Here is a 14,662-nt window from a genome sequence, read left to right as displayed (position 1 = left end):
TTTCCCTGTAATGTCCGTTTTAAGTGTCCAGTTATATATGTTTTAAGTGTACATATTGGTCAAATGTTTTCATCTTTAGATAAAATGGCATTCCAGATTTGAATATGATTGAATTTCTTCCATAAGTACTCCATGCTAACTTAATTCTTCGGTTGGTTTCCCAAATATATGTATTCTATTATTTCCAGTTTTGTGTTATTTATTAGAATGTCTTTTCTGTCTACTAGTTCGTTGTACATTACTTTAGTTTTTGCTACTTTGGTATATATTTTAATAATTCCAGTTCAAATAGTTTATTTACCTTTTTTAAAACTTAATATACACATTAAATAAAAAAGAAACATCTATAAGAAAAACCGATAAACAAAATCAGTAAATGTTTTTGTGTCGCACAGCCCTGTAGGTATTTGAAAATATATAAATATATAAATGATATAAAAATCAATGTAAAAATATAAAATAAATAAATAAAATACTCAAAGACAAGAAAAAAAAGAGAGAAAAAATTAACAAAATACTATATCTAAATTAAAAAGTTGGAAATTAGTTACTCTAATAAATAGATATTCGGATTCTTTCAGTGCAAAACAAGTAAGGGTCTCAAAGTACAAGGTGTCCTACTAAGAATAGCTTTCGGAAAGTATTTTTTCCGCAGGTCTACGGCTAATACGTTCCGAGATATAGCCGAGAGCTATCCTTAGTAGGACACCTTGTACCATAAAAAGTACAAAAATAATTATATTAATAGAGATTACTTCCAGATTGCTAATAAACTAATTGATGTAAAATATTCTCCTAGCGATAAAGCAATTCTATTTGAGAGAACAACAAGAGTAGTAATGATATAACGAGCGACTTGCCTGTGGCCTCTTTTAAGATCGATTCTGTTAATTTTGTTACAGAAACACATAATCGCAAACCTGCTGCCTCACACCGAATACCACGTCGGCCTGAGCGTATTCAACCCCGAGGGATACGGTCCAAATACTACATTACTAATAATTACAGACGAAGGGCGTAAGTATTACAATTAGTTGATATTCCCTGTCCTTATGTCAGCTATGTCCCCAACTATGTATAAGGTAGGAAATTGCTAGACCTTTACGGGATAAAGGTGCATTAACAAAGCGCCCCTCAAACACTAGCCTTGTTTTCCGAGGGTTTCTAATGTACCCAAATGTATACTTCTATAAATACAAACTAGGTAAATCTTTTTTACTTGCCGCTTTAGTAACATTTTGTTAATAAAACATTTATAAATATCGTATTTTTTAAATGCCGTAGTAAATATTATTCTAAAAGAAATAAAAATAAATTTAAGTACAAACTTAAAACAACACAAAATATGTTGTAGAATGTAGAATGAGTGAGAAGAGGGTTAATCATCGCAACATTAAAGATCTATTGCGTCCCCTTTCTTGAGTTATGACTCATCAGACATACAGGGTATTTTCCATCATCCTCTGACAACAGGTATTCTTTCTCCGAGGGTATACACTCTTCCACGTTTGGGGTTTGGCTCACCGTGCCCTTCAAAATCGAGAAGCTTGTCTCCATCTGAAGTACCTGTGAGGTGGAAGCTGGAGGATCTGTCTCCATATTCTCCACCTCCTCAACTTGGTTTCTCCTTAGTACTGATACCGGTGTTGTCCCGAATCTATAATAGAGGATATATCCCTCTTTCTCTATTGCCTCCTTAGATTTGAGCGCAATTCCTATTGTGAGGACCTGACCATGGCCCCCCTCCCTCTAATTGATGACTGGCCTATTCGATGTCCTTACATTGGACGGCTTTCCATCCTGGCTTTTTCTCTCCTTGCCGAAGCAGAAGCGAGAGGTTCTCGCTCCCTCTCTTGCACTTTGCTGAAGATTTTTTTTTCACAATAAGGGGCCGTCCTCTGCCGGAAACACTGCGACCTGTGAGGCCTATTGTGTTTGTCCCCTTTCTATATCTGCACCCATTCTCCTATCCCTGTGCCCTGCACTAACTTATGCAGGTCCTTGATAGGACGGGTGCATAGTTCCTCCGGTTCTGGCCTAGCTTTCCCAAATAAAAAGATGCGATCCAGAGCCTCGCAGTGACATATTATGTGCTCTGCTGTTTCAGGATCTTTATCGCAGAGTCTGCAGCAAAGACTTCCTTGATACAGGTTGAGCTTGTTCAGGTAACACTTGACAGCTATATGTCCTGTCAAGAGGCCTGTTGTAATCCGCAATTTATTCCTGCTAAGCATTAGCAGTTCTTTTGCGGTTTTAGAGCAAGGTCCTTGGATAAAAGCCTTGCTGTGCTTGTGCCCCTGTCTGTTTCTCCAGTGGACATTCTGCTTTTCCCTGATCCAGAGTTTTAATACACTACGGGCATACATTTGGGTATTCCCAGTACTGGCTCTGGACCAAGATATGCTGAAGATGCACCAGGCTGTTTCTTGATTCCTTTACTCTTTCCTTTTTCGAGAAATGTTTTTACTTTTGCTTCCTCGAGACCAAATCCTTCATGGAGAAGTCGGAGGTATCTCCGTACATTTGCTCCGCTGAGATCTACTCTCAGCGGGTACCTGGTAGTCCACCTGGTTGACCCAGGCCGGGTAGAGGAAACAGTAGCTTGTGTAGGTTATTGGGTCTAGAGGTAGGCTCCCGACCCTTACTAGAGGAGGTGGAAACTAGTGGGAGGCTGGTATCGCGCAAGTATTAGCTGCCTATCCTGTAGTGTAGTGGAACTTGCACTGTTAATGTTCTCAGTGTTGCTAGGTAGTCACACCCCCTGCCAGTAAGACATGGCCACAGACAGTATAGGGTACTTGGTATGACAGCGACATGCTTCTTAAACCCAGCAAAAGTGCCAGAGGGGATTCCCCCTGGTCCCCGATTGGGAGCTTCCCCATCAACGGCAAGGTCTCGATCTCCTAGGGGAAGACAAAATATGTTAGTAATACAATAAAAATTAAAAACACAAAGAAAAAAGCGAGTCCTGGAAAGGGGCGTTATTCAGAATTAAGGATAAACTCGATTCTGCTCTTCTTCTATCTCTAATTTTATTCTCCAAATTCTTAGTAAATCTTTTATTTGTTTTTAAGTTAGACTTGAATTAATTAAGTTTGATACAAATAATATATCTTGAAGAAATTCAAGAGATGTCTGGTTACCTAGCAATTTCTAACCTAATTTTAACTTCAACATCGAAAATTTCATTTCTCCACAACCTTATTGTAAGGATATTATGTATACATATAGGTAGTCTAACATTTGAGGCTTTGAAATTTCCATATTTATTAATAAATAAGATTTATGCCGAACTATTTACATAATTGCTTAGATGTAAGATACAGAGATGCAGTATGTATTTAAGGTATCTTGTAACTGCATTTCGTCTTTAGAAAAATGGTACTGCATAATTACTTATTTAATTTAGAAGGATAATGTAAAACATGGTATCTAGTAGAACGAGAAAATATTCGAGAGTTTTGCCCTTGCATTTAAAAACTTTCTATGTAACATTTTAATTTAATCTACTAAAGAAGATTATTTATGGCTTGACTGTTTTATTTTAAAACTCTTAACAGGTGATTCCGCAAAATTGACTTAAAAGAAGTCGAGACCTTAAAGTAAAAAATAAATCTACATTCTATCCTTTTGTGTATTGAAATATTGATATTTCTTTATTTGCCTATCATAAAAATAAAATAGTTTAGAAATATATACGTATATGTACCTTAGAATAATAAAGTATATTACATTTCCTTAAAACTGGTTGAATAATAAATACTACTATTTCTACTACCGGCTCACCTCCTAGCAATGCTTATTTTATGAAATGAATACAACCTAGAAAATACATTCCCTTTATTCTTAAATGTTTATAAGAAAAAGAATTCAATGCTTGAAACTAGCTGAGTTATACATTTTATTTAGTCTAGTAGCAGAGAAGAATTAACTGGATTTGAAATGTAGATTTTTTCTAATGGACAAGAAGTTTCCTTAATCTTTGACTTCCCTAGAATAGTGTTGAGTTTTTGCTTTATAGCGTTATAATTAAGATCTTACTTCGGTTTTGTGGGTTCTAGAAGCGGACACATTTCCACCGCTAAATCTTGAGTGAAATCCTTCTGGAATTAGGTCATTATCCTTTAGTGGAGTTTTATGTTTCATTCGCTCCAACCGTGTTGTGTTGTATTTAGAAGGGAAACAGCTACTTTATAGGCAAGACGTGGGCTTGTTACACCTTAATTTCTTTAGTTTTTACACAACTCGCAATGCTGGTTAATTTATAGTATAAGGAATAAAAAAGGGGAAAGAGCGCTTTCTTTGTAAATACTTGTTTGAACAAGCTGGGAGAAAATTGCAATCCTTTTAAAAAGTACATTTAAATTAGCGATAAAGAAGAACCGAGTAGATAAAAGTGTCGAATGTAAATCCAATTAGATGTACCAATAGAGTTCTTTTTATTACCTAGGCATACGAAATGCTTACGATATTGGAACGAAATCCTATGAATTTTGAATTAGTGAGTTGTAACATTGTAACAGTTGAGTTTTACATCATTTGCTAAAACTGCGTTAGGACTTATTTAGAAAATGAAACAAACTGATTCTTCAAAAGTTGGTCTTCGTCTCGAATTCAATTTTTAGTATGAGTTCGGCTCTTATTTCTTGGTATAAGTATACCAAGAAATAAGAGTAGTATCCACCACTTTTCAATAACTGTTGGCTAGGTCACGTGTAATTGTATGTATGTAGTACTTTTGGTCCATTGTACAGGGTGGGCCAAATTGAGCACTTTTAAAGGGAAACACCCTTTTCTAAAGAAGACCTAATATCGGCGTCTACTCATTTTTTATCAAGAACATTAACATCCAAATATGCTACCGTTTGGATGATAGGGGCGTTTTTCAATTTTTTTTTTCATTTCAATGGAAAATTTCGTGTTTTTATAAGAACATTTCTAAAGCACCTTTTTACGTAGAATTTAATGGTTTGAGTATAATTTATTTAAATTTAATGATTTAAGAGTTATCAACAGAAAAAGTGATTTTTTTATATGGGACACCCGCCGAAAAGAGATCTTAAAATTTCCTTTTAAAAAATATAGCAGACTTTATGTTTTGTTCGAGTCAAAGGGGGGGAATTTTAAAAAACACTACTGTTTCGAAAAGGAATCGTGCAAATTTGAAGTTCTTTTCAATGAATTAAAAATGTACAGGGTGTCCTATATAAAAACATAATTTTTTCTGTTGATAACTCTTTAATGATTAATTTAAAAAAAATATAATACTTAATCTCCTTTAGAAAAAAGACTTTATGCCTTTAAATCTGTTCAATTTGGCTCACCCTGTACTTTTTGGTTTTGTCGTGAAAGTCCGCTTCTTAAGAGCTCCTATCGAACAAATGCAATTTTATGTTCTTTAAAAATGTTATAGGTACTAATGGATACATATCGTCCTAATATATAATACTTGCCAAAAATAGAGACTGAGAAAATCCAGAATAATTAATCTATTATTTATTATTAAATTATTTTTGCCTTTATCAGCTTTGAACATGTAAATAAATTCTTTTAAATGTTTAACAAGGTAACGTACATTTAATAATTTATTATCAGGCCGGATATATTTTAGGAACTTGGGAAGAAAAATTCCAAATCTCTATAGTTTTACTTTCATTATTATATTATTACTCGCATTATATTATTCTGAGCTTGTTTTGAAATATATATCAAGGCCGTTGATCATATTTAAACAAAATTGACAGAATCGGAGGGCAAAATATCTGCTAGCAAGGGTTTAATATTTTAAATAAAATATGCGTCGTTATTTTAGTATCATACACTGCCACACATTAAAATATATATTTAATAGGATACAATGGATCGGTAACAAAAATGATCTCCTTAATTATCAGAATAATATCATGACTATTAATATATCTCATATCGAAAATACGCAAACATTTCCATTTCGCGACAAATTGGTCAAAATTGTATTTTCAAAATATAGATTTAGGGGATTTCGATTGTAGTATAATTAGACAGAATTATTCTCATTGAAATATTGTTATATCATTGATAATATTCGATATTTAGCGTTATTTGATATATTGACACATTAAATATCCCATTAAAGTGCTATTTATAACAGGAAAATGTTAAGTTTTATATATAAATAAGTAAACAGTTTGTTTTTCCTATTAATACCTCAAAACTATTGGTTTATTTAGTAATAAATATAGACTTTTTTATAATGTAATTTATGTTTACTAACAACAAAAGAATACCTTTTATTAATATCCTTGGATTTTTTCAAGTCAAATAAAAATAAGACAACATTAATTTTAGTTTTACAGATATATGTCAAGAAAGTGGTCCAAAATGTTTTAACAAAGTAAAGCCCAATCTAAAATATATTTGAGATATTTTATCAAAAACCAAGTTTTAGTTTTATCACAGCTTATTCAATGACAACTGATTATCTTTTGGCCATTCGCTTTGAAGTGAGAACGTTGAACGTTGATGTTTATGCTTACATAGCCATACCTATTTAATACACATATATCTCCCAATATCTATGAGGATATATGCGCATCAAAGAAAAAAAAAGAGCTTTTGATCGATAACAAGTTGATATTTGTATTTCTAACAATTTTCTGCCTGTTTTATTTATAAAGAACATAAATATTTACTATTGATATAATGATTAAATAGAAACATGAGTACAAAAAACTGAAATACAATTTTGTTAAATAGATCGTTAATTTATAATTTGGAAATAATGGACTATATTAATGTTTATAAACCATGTTTACCTAATTTCAACGATTTATAAATTCGATTAAATCTAGAGAAAAATTAATATTCCAAACGGGCCCGTTTTATGTTAAACATAAATTGATCTCATTTATAATTAATTTAAAATTTAATTCATTTAGACAATATAATTTCAACTTTTCAAACGTAATTGTACACTGATGTTTTTGCTAACATCTCGTCAATATGTTAATTTATATATTGTTAAATCATAATAATTAAATCCGTTTGCAGGAAAATCGAAAGAAAAGCAGAATATAAATTAATAATTATATAAATATTAGAAGTTCGAATCGATATACTGTATTTACATATATTATATATTTTCTTCTTTTAATATATTTTTAGCTATATGATTATTCATGACTTAGCAGTAATAATTTAAAATCATAGTTAAGTGACTTTATGTTGTAATTATTAGTTTACTAGTAAGGGCCATGATTGCCTATGGAGCAGTTGCTTGGTACACAAAACTAGAGCAACGTCTATAAAGCGGTCTCAGATACTGACTTCTGTAAAAGCCCTGAGACTGTGTGATAGTTACAACTCAAAAAATTAAAAGATCTATAAGGTCGCGGTTATTAACCCTCCTCCCCATACCATTCTACATTCTACTACCATTAAATGCTTAATGTCAATGTTCTGAGTGCGAAGGAAGTACGTATATGCGCAGTAGAAAACACGCAAGCTCTTATCTCTTTTACTTATTATTTATTAATATTATAAGTAATTCGATATAAATGGCTGTGAATATTTGAAACTCACGTTTTAATACATATTATTACTTTAAGTTCTGTTTTAAGGACACGACAGATTAAAAGGGTTAAAACAAATAGAATTTACTGCGCAGTTTAGTCGAGTAAAACATTACAATCATTAATCAGGTAAAACTCTGAGCAGGCTTCGTAAGAACGTAATGGTGTCAATGTTACTACCATTTATTACCCTTTACTACATTCTGAAAACTCGATGTTTGATTAACTGCCTAGAAAGATGTGTTATTATTGGTCGGGACATTCAAATAAATGGCCTGGTAGAATTGGCTAACGTATCGAATGAATTTACGCTCTTGAAATAAAAGTTGAATCGCTGTATGTTTGGTATAGCTAACAGAGATTTATATCGGCTTAGAGATTATAAAATTCCATATATTTTATTCTTTTATCGCAGTTCAGCGAACACATAAAATAAGTTTAACAGAATGTAAATTGTATTGTTACAGATACGATTAATTTATTCATTAATTAAAATGTTATTTAGTTACAATGTAATTTATGTTCATATAATCGATAAGGACTTAAGTGCGGTAGAATCATTATTAATACCACCAAATTACACGATTATTTTCATGTTTATTTATTGTGTTGCTTAATATCGAATTGAACCATCATATGAGGTAAAAAATAAAAGATTTTATTAAGCAATAAACATATTTTAGGATTTATAGACAAGATAAACTGCTTGTAAAATCCCTTTATGAAACTTTTTTCTACCGGAACCATTAAATCATCAGGAAAATTATGAACATGCTTACACTATGTAATAGATTATATATCGATGGATTCAAGGATTTATAGCACAGACGAGATCCATAGTGGCGGTGTTTCTAAACTAGAAATTTTAATCGACGTGCATTGTCAAAATTCTCACGTAACCATCATAACAAGAACTTTGCCGGGGCTTGTTTTAAAAGCGCCAATATTTCTTTTGCTAAAACGGATGACCGGAAACACCTAATCAACTTAAGTAGAAGGGAAAAAACCTACAACGCAACTTTTTAATAGGCAAACGTGTTAGAATTTATATAAGTCATTTATCCAAGCGATTTCAACGGGAAGTGGCTCTGAATCCTAATTGAATGGTCCAAGGACATGCTTTTCACCCGACAAAAAGGTTTGTTTTATCCTAAAAGCAAATCTCAATGTATTTCTGGACCTTGGAAGCGAATCAGCGGCGTTCTAATGGATTCATGTATTTTCTTAATATCTCCATTTATAATGTATATGTTTATAGCACAAGATAGAGATTATCCACAACTGTTAGTTAGTGGTGGTTCGAATATATTTTACATTATGTATATATCAAAATGGAACAATTTATATTAACGTTCCATTAATAAATTCCACGAATAAATAAATATAATTTATGCAACTTGTTCTTAGTAAATAATAAAAATCTGACTGGAAAATTAACTAGCTGAATTTATATTAAATATATTTTCATTCAACTATACTGTAGGTATATTATTACACTTTCTTACTCGATTTATTATCAAATCATACATTTTTGACCTTAGGCTTTGCTTGATAGGACAAATTGTTAAAATGAACTTTAAATTATTAACTGCTTTACCAATGTGTATGTAATATTAATATTAGTTTAGCAATGGAAAAAATATTGAACTTTATTGCTCTAGTTTTGCATTTCCGAATGTTCTATGAACTGCATATCCGATATGAAAGTTTAGAGGAAATGAATATCGTGATTTTTTTCTGCGCATTAAATATTAGTTTATTCACGATGGTTGAATTTTGGTAATGTATGGAAGCAGTATTGTGTCCCCTTTTTTTAGCTATAATTCATCATACAGTCTTACTGGCTTTTATCAGCATTCCGTAGTTTCTTACCTTCCTTCTACTGAGGTGCTCATTGAGAAGACAGTGTCCTGTTAAAAACCCCGTGACTATCCGAGGATTGTTCTTACTTAAATCAAAGAAAATCTTTGATTTTTCTCGGTCATAAGTCCTGAGAAGTTCTTCGAGTGTCTTAAGCTGTTGGAAGATTCCCATTCCAGGTTAAGGATTGAATCTTCCAGGTTCTTGAGTTCCGGTTTAAGTAGGTTTCCACTTGTGAAGCAGAACAGTTCTGTCAGAAGTTCCGGTCGCTCATTTTCTAGCTAGATCATTTACTTTTTCGCTGCCTTCTATCCCTTCGTAAGCTTGCATCCATCCAGTGTAGGAGGACTTTATTTTCTTTGCCTCATTCGTTCAGCTTCTTGGTGCATTCTTTGACCAACTTGAACTTATGATTATTAAGTTGATCGCTTTTAACGCTGCTTGACTATCGAATAAAATAGTTATTTCTGGTTTCCAAGAGTTCCAATTTAAAATTAAGTTGTACGCATCTTTCGATAGCATAGATTTCTGCCTGACAGATGCTGTGGTAGGTGCCCATTGGTCGGAGTATTTAGTTTTCGGCCCAAATACTCCTATCCCTATTTCAGCTTTGGTTTTAGAAGCATCAGTATACCATGTTATGATATCTTCTCTGAGCAAGCGTTCCTTTCAATTATTTTTATTGCTCAATACTACATTGAGGTGTTTCTCAAAGTTGTACATTCGCCTTCCAGCGAAGATTCTTTTTGAGAGTGTTCCAAGCTCCTGAGCTGATAATTATCCCAGTACTGATTCCGTCAATGACCATTCTAATCATTGTCACATTGGCATATCTAGAATTCGTAAATGCAAATTTGTTATAATTTCAAAAATTATATGATAAATAAAAGAAATCAGAGGAAAAAGTTATTCATAATTTCGTTGTGCCAAAGAATCCATGTCATTAAAGTCACTAATAGAAATTTAGAAGGCCCAAATCTAACCGAACAAAAGTTAACCAGAGAGGTGACAGTTGCGAACTGCATTGAAATGTTGCGGGACAGCTTTCGAGCAAGCTAACGCTCTGGACGTTTAGAGCAGTCCAGCTGCACAATCGGGCCACATATGAACTGAAATGAAGTAAACAGAGCCAAATAATAACAATCCTGGAAAGGACAGACTTGGTCTGCTCTCCTTTGAGACTGGATTAGGGACTTGAACTGAATAATCGTGTCTCCGACACATTCGTAGCCGGTCGTTTGGGGATTGTCCGTAGGCTTTTCCGTGTTTTAGTTGTGGGATTTTACCGCCGATGTAAAAAGATGTGTTAAAGCCGACTCACCTTTATTTAAAGCCGTTTTCCGATAAAACATTTTACGTCTAGCTCGGACCTTTATTTTAGCACTGAACAACTTACACACTATTTCTTCCATTCATGATAAAAGCCTGCTTTATAAGCGGCACTGTATTTATAGTACGATAAAATAACAGGAATTCAATTAGAATCCTGCAGGGAAATGCAGTTTTACGAGGAGCATTTTATGGTTCTTCCTATTTTTAAATACTTGTTATTCAAATTTATTTATCGTATAATAAAGACATAGAAAACCATCAATACACACAGTAAGGATACAAATACATATATGTTAGTAAATAGGTACATAAGTAAATTTCTATAAGTATGTTCGGTGATATAAATAAATAAGAATCATTTTTTATTGTGTGCTGATATAGTCTTCTCCCTCCAAAATTGTACGTACTCTATAAGATAAACATAGGCTCTATTTATATTTAGTCCTCACATATATTTCTGGTACAAATATTTATATATAATATTGAACTTGTCTATAAGGCCTGATATAAAATAAAAATAATAGTATTATAATCCTCTTCATATTTCAATCGATAAAATATCATGATACATTTTTTGTACGTGTATCAACAAAATTAATAATATATTATAATATACGTTACTGTAACTAGATGAAATTTATGAAACAAAGTGTTCCTTAAGTAATCATAGAAAATGGGTTTCTGTAATCCTTAATATAATACAAAGAACAAATTATTTCATCAAAATCCATATTTAAATAAAACAGCCTCCATATGGTAAGGAATTAATTATTATTGACAAATCTCTATCACTTCGGGTTTGGACATTAATCGATGAAAAGGGTAAGCCCAACAATCATTCTTGTTTCTCACATTACTTTATATATTTCTTTTCTACTTTCGCTTTTTGAGGTAAAAGGATTTGCCTTTTCTATAAAGTGCGCGCCGTAACTCAGCTAAATAATATATGAAAAACTAAAACATCTAAATATAAGAAATCTCAAAAACTATACAAAATTTGAAAATGAGTTAAGAAAGTAAAATTCAAGGAAAAAAAATACAAGAACTTAGTGTAATATTATTAACGCTTAATCGTTTTTAGAAAGCTACACAGGGTGGGTCTTAAATAAATGCACATATTTTCAGGGCTGGTAGATCTCGATAAAACAAACATACTTCTTCTCTCTACCGTTTTTCAAATAAATCCAAAGTAACCGAGATATTTCACTTTGAAAATTTCCCAAAAAAAAAGATTTATTGTTAAAATTTTGGGAGCCACTGGTTCTTTTCTGGATTTTCTTTTTTATAAATATAATCTAGTACCTATGTTGCCATATTATCAAGAAATTGTGTTCTTTAAGAGTCTATTACGCTGTACTGTTCGAGTTGCTCTCAGGGGTCTGGTAAAGCGGGTGTGTGGCCGAAGGAGATATATATATGGGAAATATACATTATATTCCAGAAATCTGCCTAAGGCTTAGCCCGATCCTGTCGTGTTAAGCCACACCCAAAATTCCAAACACACGTGCTTTGATTAAGGCGTGATTAAGGTTTGCAGAGCTTCAGCATTTGCCATAAAATAGCGATCAATTTGTTACAAAACCATATAAATTATATATCACTGTAATCACAAAACTTCAATCTATTTCCGTATTGTAACGGAATATTAAATTTTGTCTTTATTTTCGAGTAAATTTAGTCCAAACATAAAGAATATTTTGTTGATGTTTGACCATCAAAATCTTACAAATAAAGAAGTTGTCTAAAAATGTGCTACAATACGGATATAGTAAAATCCTTTATCTTTAATTTCCTTCTTCACTTGTGTAAAAATACCATGCCGAACGCTCATTTTGCTACTTTTTCGGACTAGTGAAATGGACTCTTTTTTCCTTGAAAAAAATCTCATAATCGTGTTTTCTGTTGTCAAAATATACTACCCCTAAATATATTTGCACTTGTTTAGCACTCACCCTGTATAATAAACCTGGTTTGTTATTGTTATCATGTTAGTTGAAACACATGATATATAACTCAACTGCCAGTTAATGTATGCATATATTATTTATTAGAGGAATTTTCCATTACAGGCTTAATATTTCTAAATAGGCATTAGAAGCTGCGAACATCATTTCCTCCACTACTGTAATTCTAATGGATTTACTTCCCTTTCTAGTTGTTCGTATAACCTTGATCTGACGTACAACATACGTAAATTTAGGTATAGAGATATTTCACTATCTTCCTTTTATAATTATTGCCTAAATAATTTTAGTCGGTAAATAATTGCTCTGTTTAATGATTATTATACAAATAGATCTTATTTAATAATTTGAAATTTGTTAACGTCCATAGACACATTAACGATAGCAAAATAAAACACTAAATGACCACAATACACCAAAACACTTTTACTTTTACACTGGGCGCACGTTTCAACCATGTTAGCATCATCAGCAGATGATTAAAACTATACTACAATCTACAATTAGAGCGTTTATATACTCGCTCAGTGGGCACCGAGTGGGCATGGCAAGATCTAGCCAACCGAGTCAGAGCCCACTGAGCGTAACAGTTAGATTTCCGCCACTAGAGTAGTAGGAACAAAGAACTTGAAGGAATTGGACCGTTGTCTCTGTTCATACTATCTTTACATTTATTAATTCTGATGTTTTCATATGCATCTAATTGTCTGTAATTTGAGACTTGTTTGTTTAATTAATTTTAAATAATTGTTGTAATTTATTATTAGGTAATCCAAAGGACAAAACACCTCTACTGGAAAGATCGGGTGTTTATGAAATTTCTTGTAAAGATTGTAATCAGAAATATGTTGGGCAAACTAGAAGATCAATATTAACTAGATTTAAAGAACATTTAGCTCAGATAAGATATGGTAGACCGGATAAATCTTGCGTTGCTGAATATATTGTTGATAAAGAACATTGTATAGATCTTAATAATTTAAAGTTAATTAAACAAGTCTCAAATTCCAGGCAATTAGATGTATATGAAAGCATCAGAATTAATAAATGTAAAGATAGTATGAACAGAGACAAAGGTCCAATTCCTTCAAGTTCTTTGTTCCTACTACTCTAGTGGCGGAAATCTTACTGTTACGCTCGGTGGGCTCTGACTCGGTTGGCTAGACCTTGCCACGCCCACTCGGTGCCCACTGAGTGGTTAGCAAACATGGTTAGCGAAACGCGCGTCCAGTGTAAAAGTAAGAGTGTTTTGGTGTATTGTGGTGATTTAGTGTTTTATTTTGCTGTATAACACCAAAGGTTCCAACCCCCAACTGTAATCACATTAACGATATAAAAAGAGCCATCATATATCCATTAAAAATTGGTCAATCAACCTTATTTTTCAAGTATTTTTTATTGACTTTCCAAAAAAGCAAGACAAAATAAACATCCAATTAAAGTGTTTCGGTTGAATACTTCCTTCTTGTGCCTTTTTATTTAAATATACACATATTTTTTTGGGTTTTGAAAAGTGAAAACATACGCAGAGAGACATAATTAACAAGACTATCGTTAAAATTTTAAGGACAAATCAAATTAAACGTGTTAAAAACTTCTTTGTCTTATTTAAAAATGGATATTCAAAAATTTGAAATTAAATAAAACAAAAATAAGATATTTCAGGACATCGTTATCCAAAAATGCGATATGAACACATAAAAATGTACATTTCTTGAGGCAACTATTAAAATTTATTGAAAAGCAGAAGAAAAATACTTGAACGTTGAAAATATAAAGCCCCTAAGTTTTTTTTAAGTAAAACAAACTTAAATTTTAAAAGGAACAAGCTTGCTAATGACTAACTGTACAGATATATATCATGTTATATTACATTATTTACACGATGTAAACAAAAATGAATGGTATGTTTATTTTACAATTATTTTTTACAGCTATGTAAATTTTTCTTTGAAT

General features: G+C 32.2%; 1 protein-coding gene across 1 annotated transcript in view; it reads left to right on the top strand.

Moving 5' to 3' along the window:
- The window catches only part of LOC115882532 (tyrosine-protein phosphatase 99A), a 291,693-nt gene that overhangs the window by 258,056 nt on the left and 18,975 nt on the right, over window positions 1–14,662 (top strand). Inside the window, exon 7 of the mRNA XM_030900649.1 lies at window positions 903–1,017. Coding sequence (XP_030756509.1) covers window positions 903–1,017 — 115 coding nt within the window. The remainder of the gene's footprint in view (window positions 1–902; window positions 1,018–14,662) is intronic.

Source organism: Sitophilus oryzae, unplaced genomic scaffold (assembly GCF_002938485.1).
Source record: "Sitophilus oryzae breed Bouriz unplaced genomic scaffold, Soryzae_2.0 scaffold_177_pilon_pilon, whole genome shotgun sequence".
In the NCBI taxonomy this organism is placed as follows: domain Eukaryota; kingdom Metazoa; phylum Arthropoda; class Insecta; order Coleoptera; family Curculionidae; genus Sitophilus; species Sitophilus oryzae.
The sequence above is the reverse complement of the archived record's forward strand: the minus strand, read 5'-3'. Positions and strand labels throughout refer to the sequence as shown.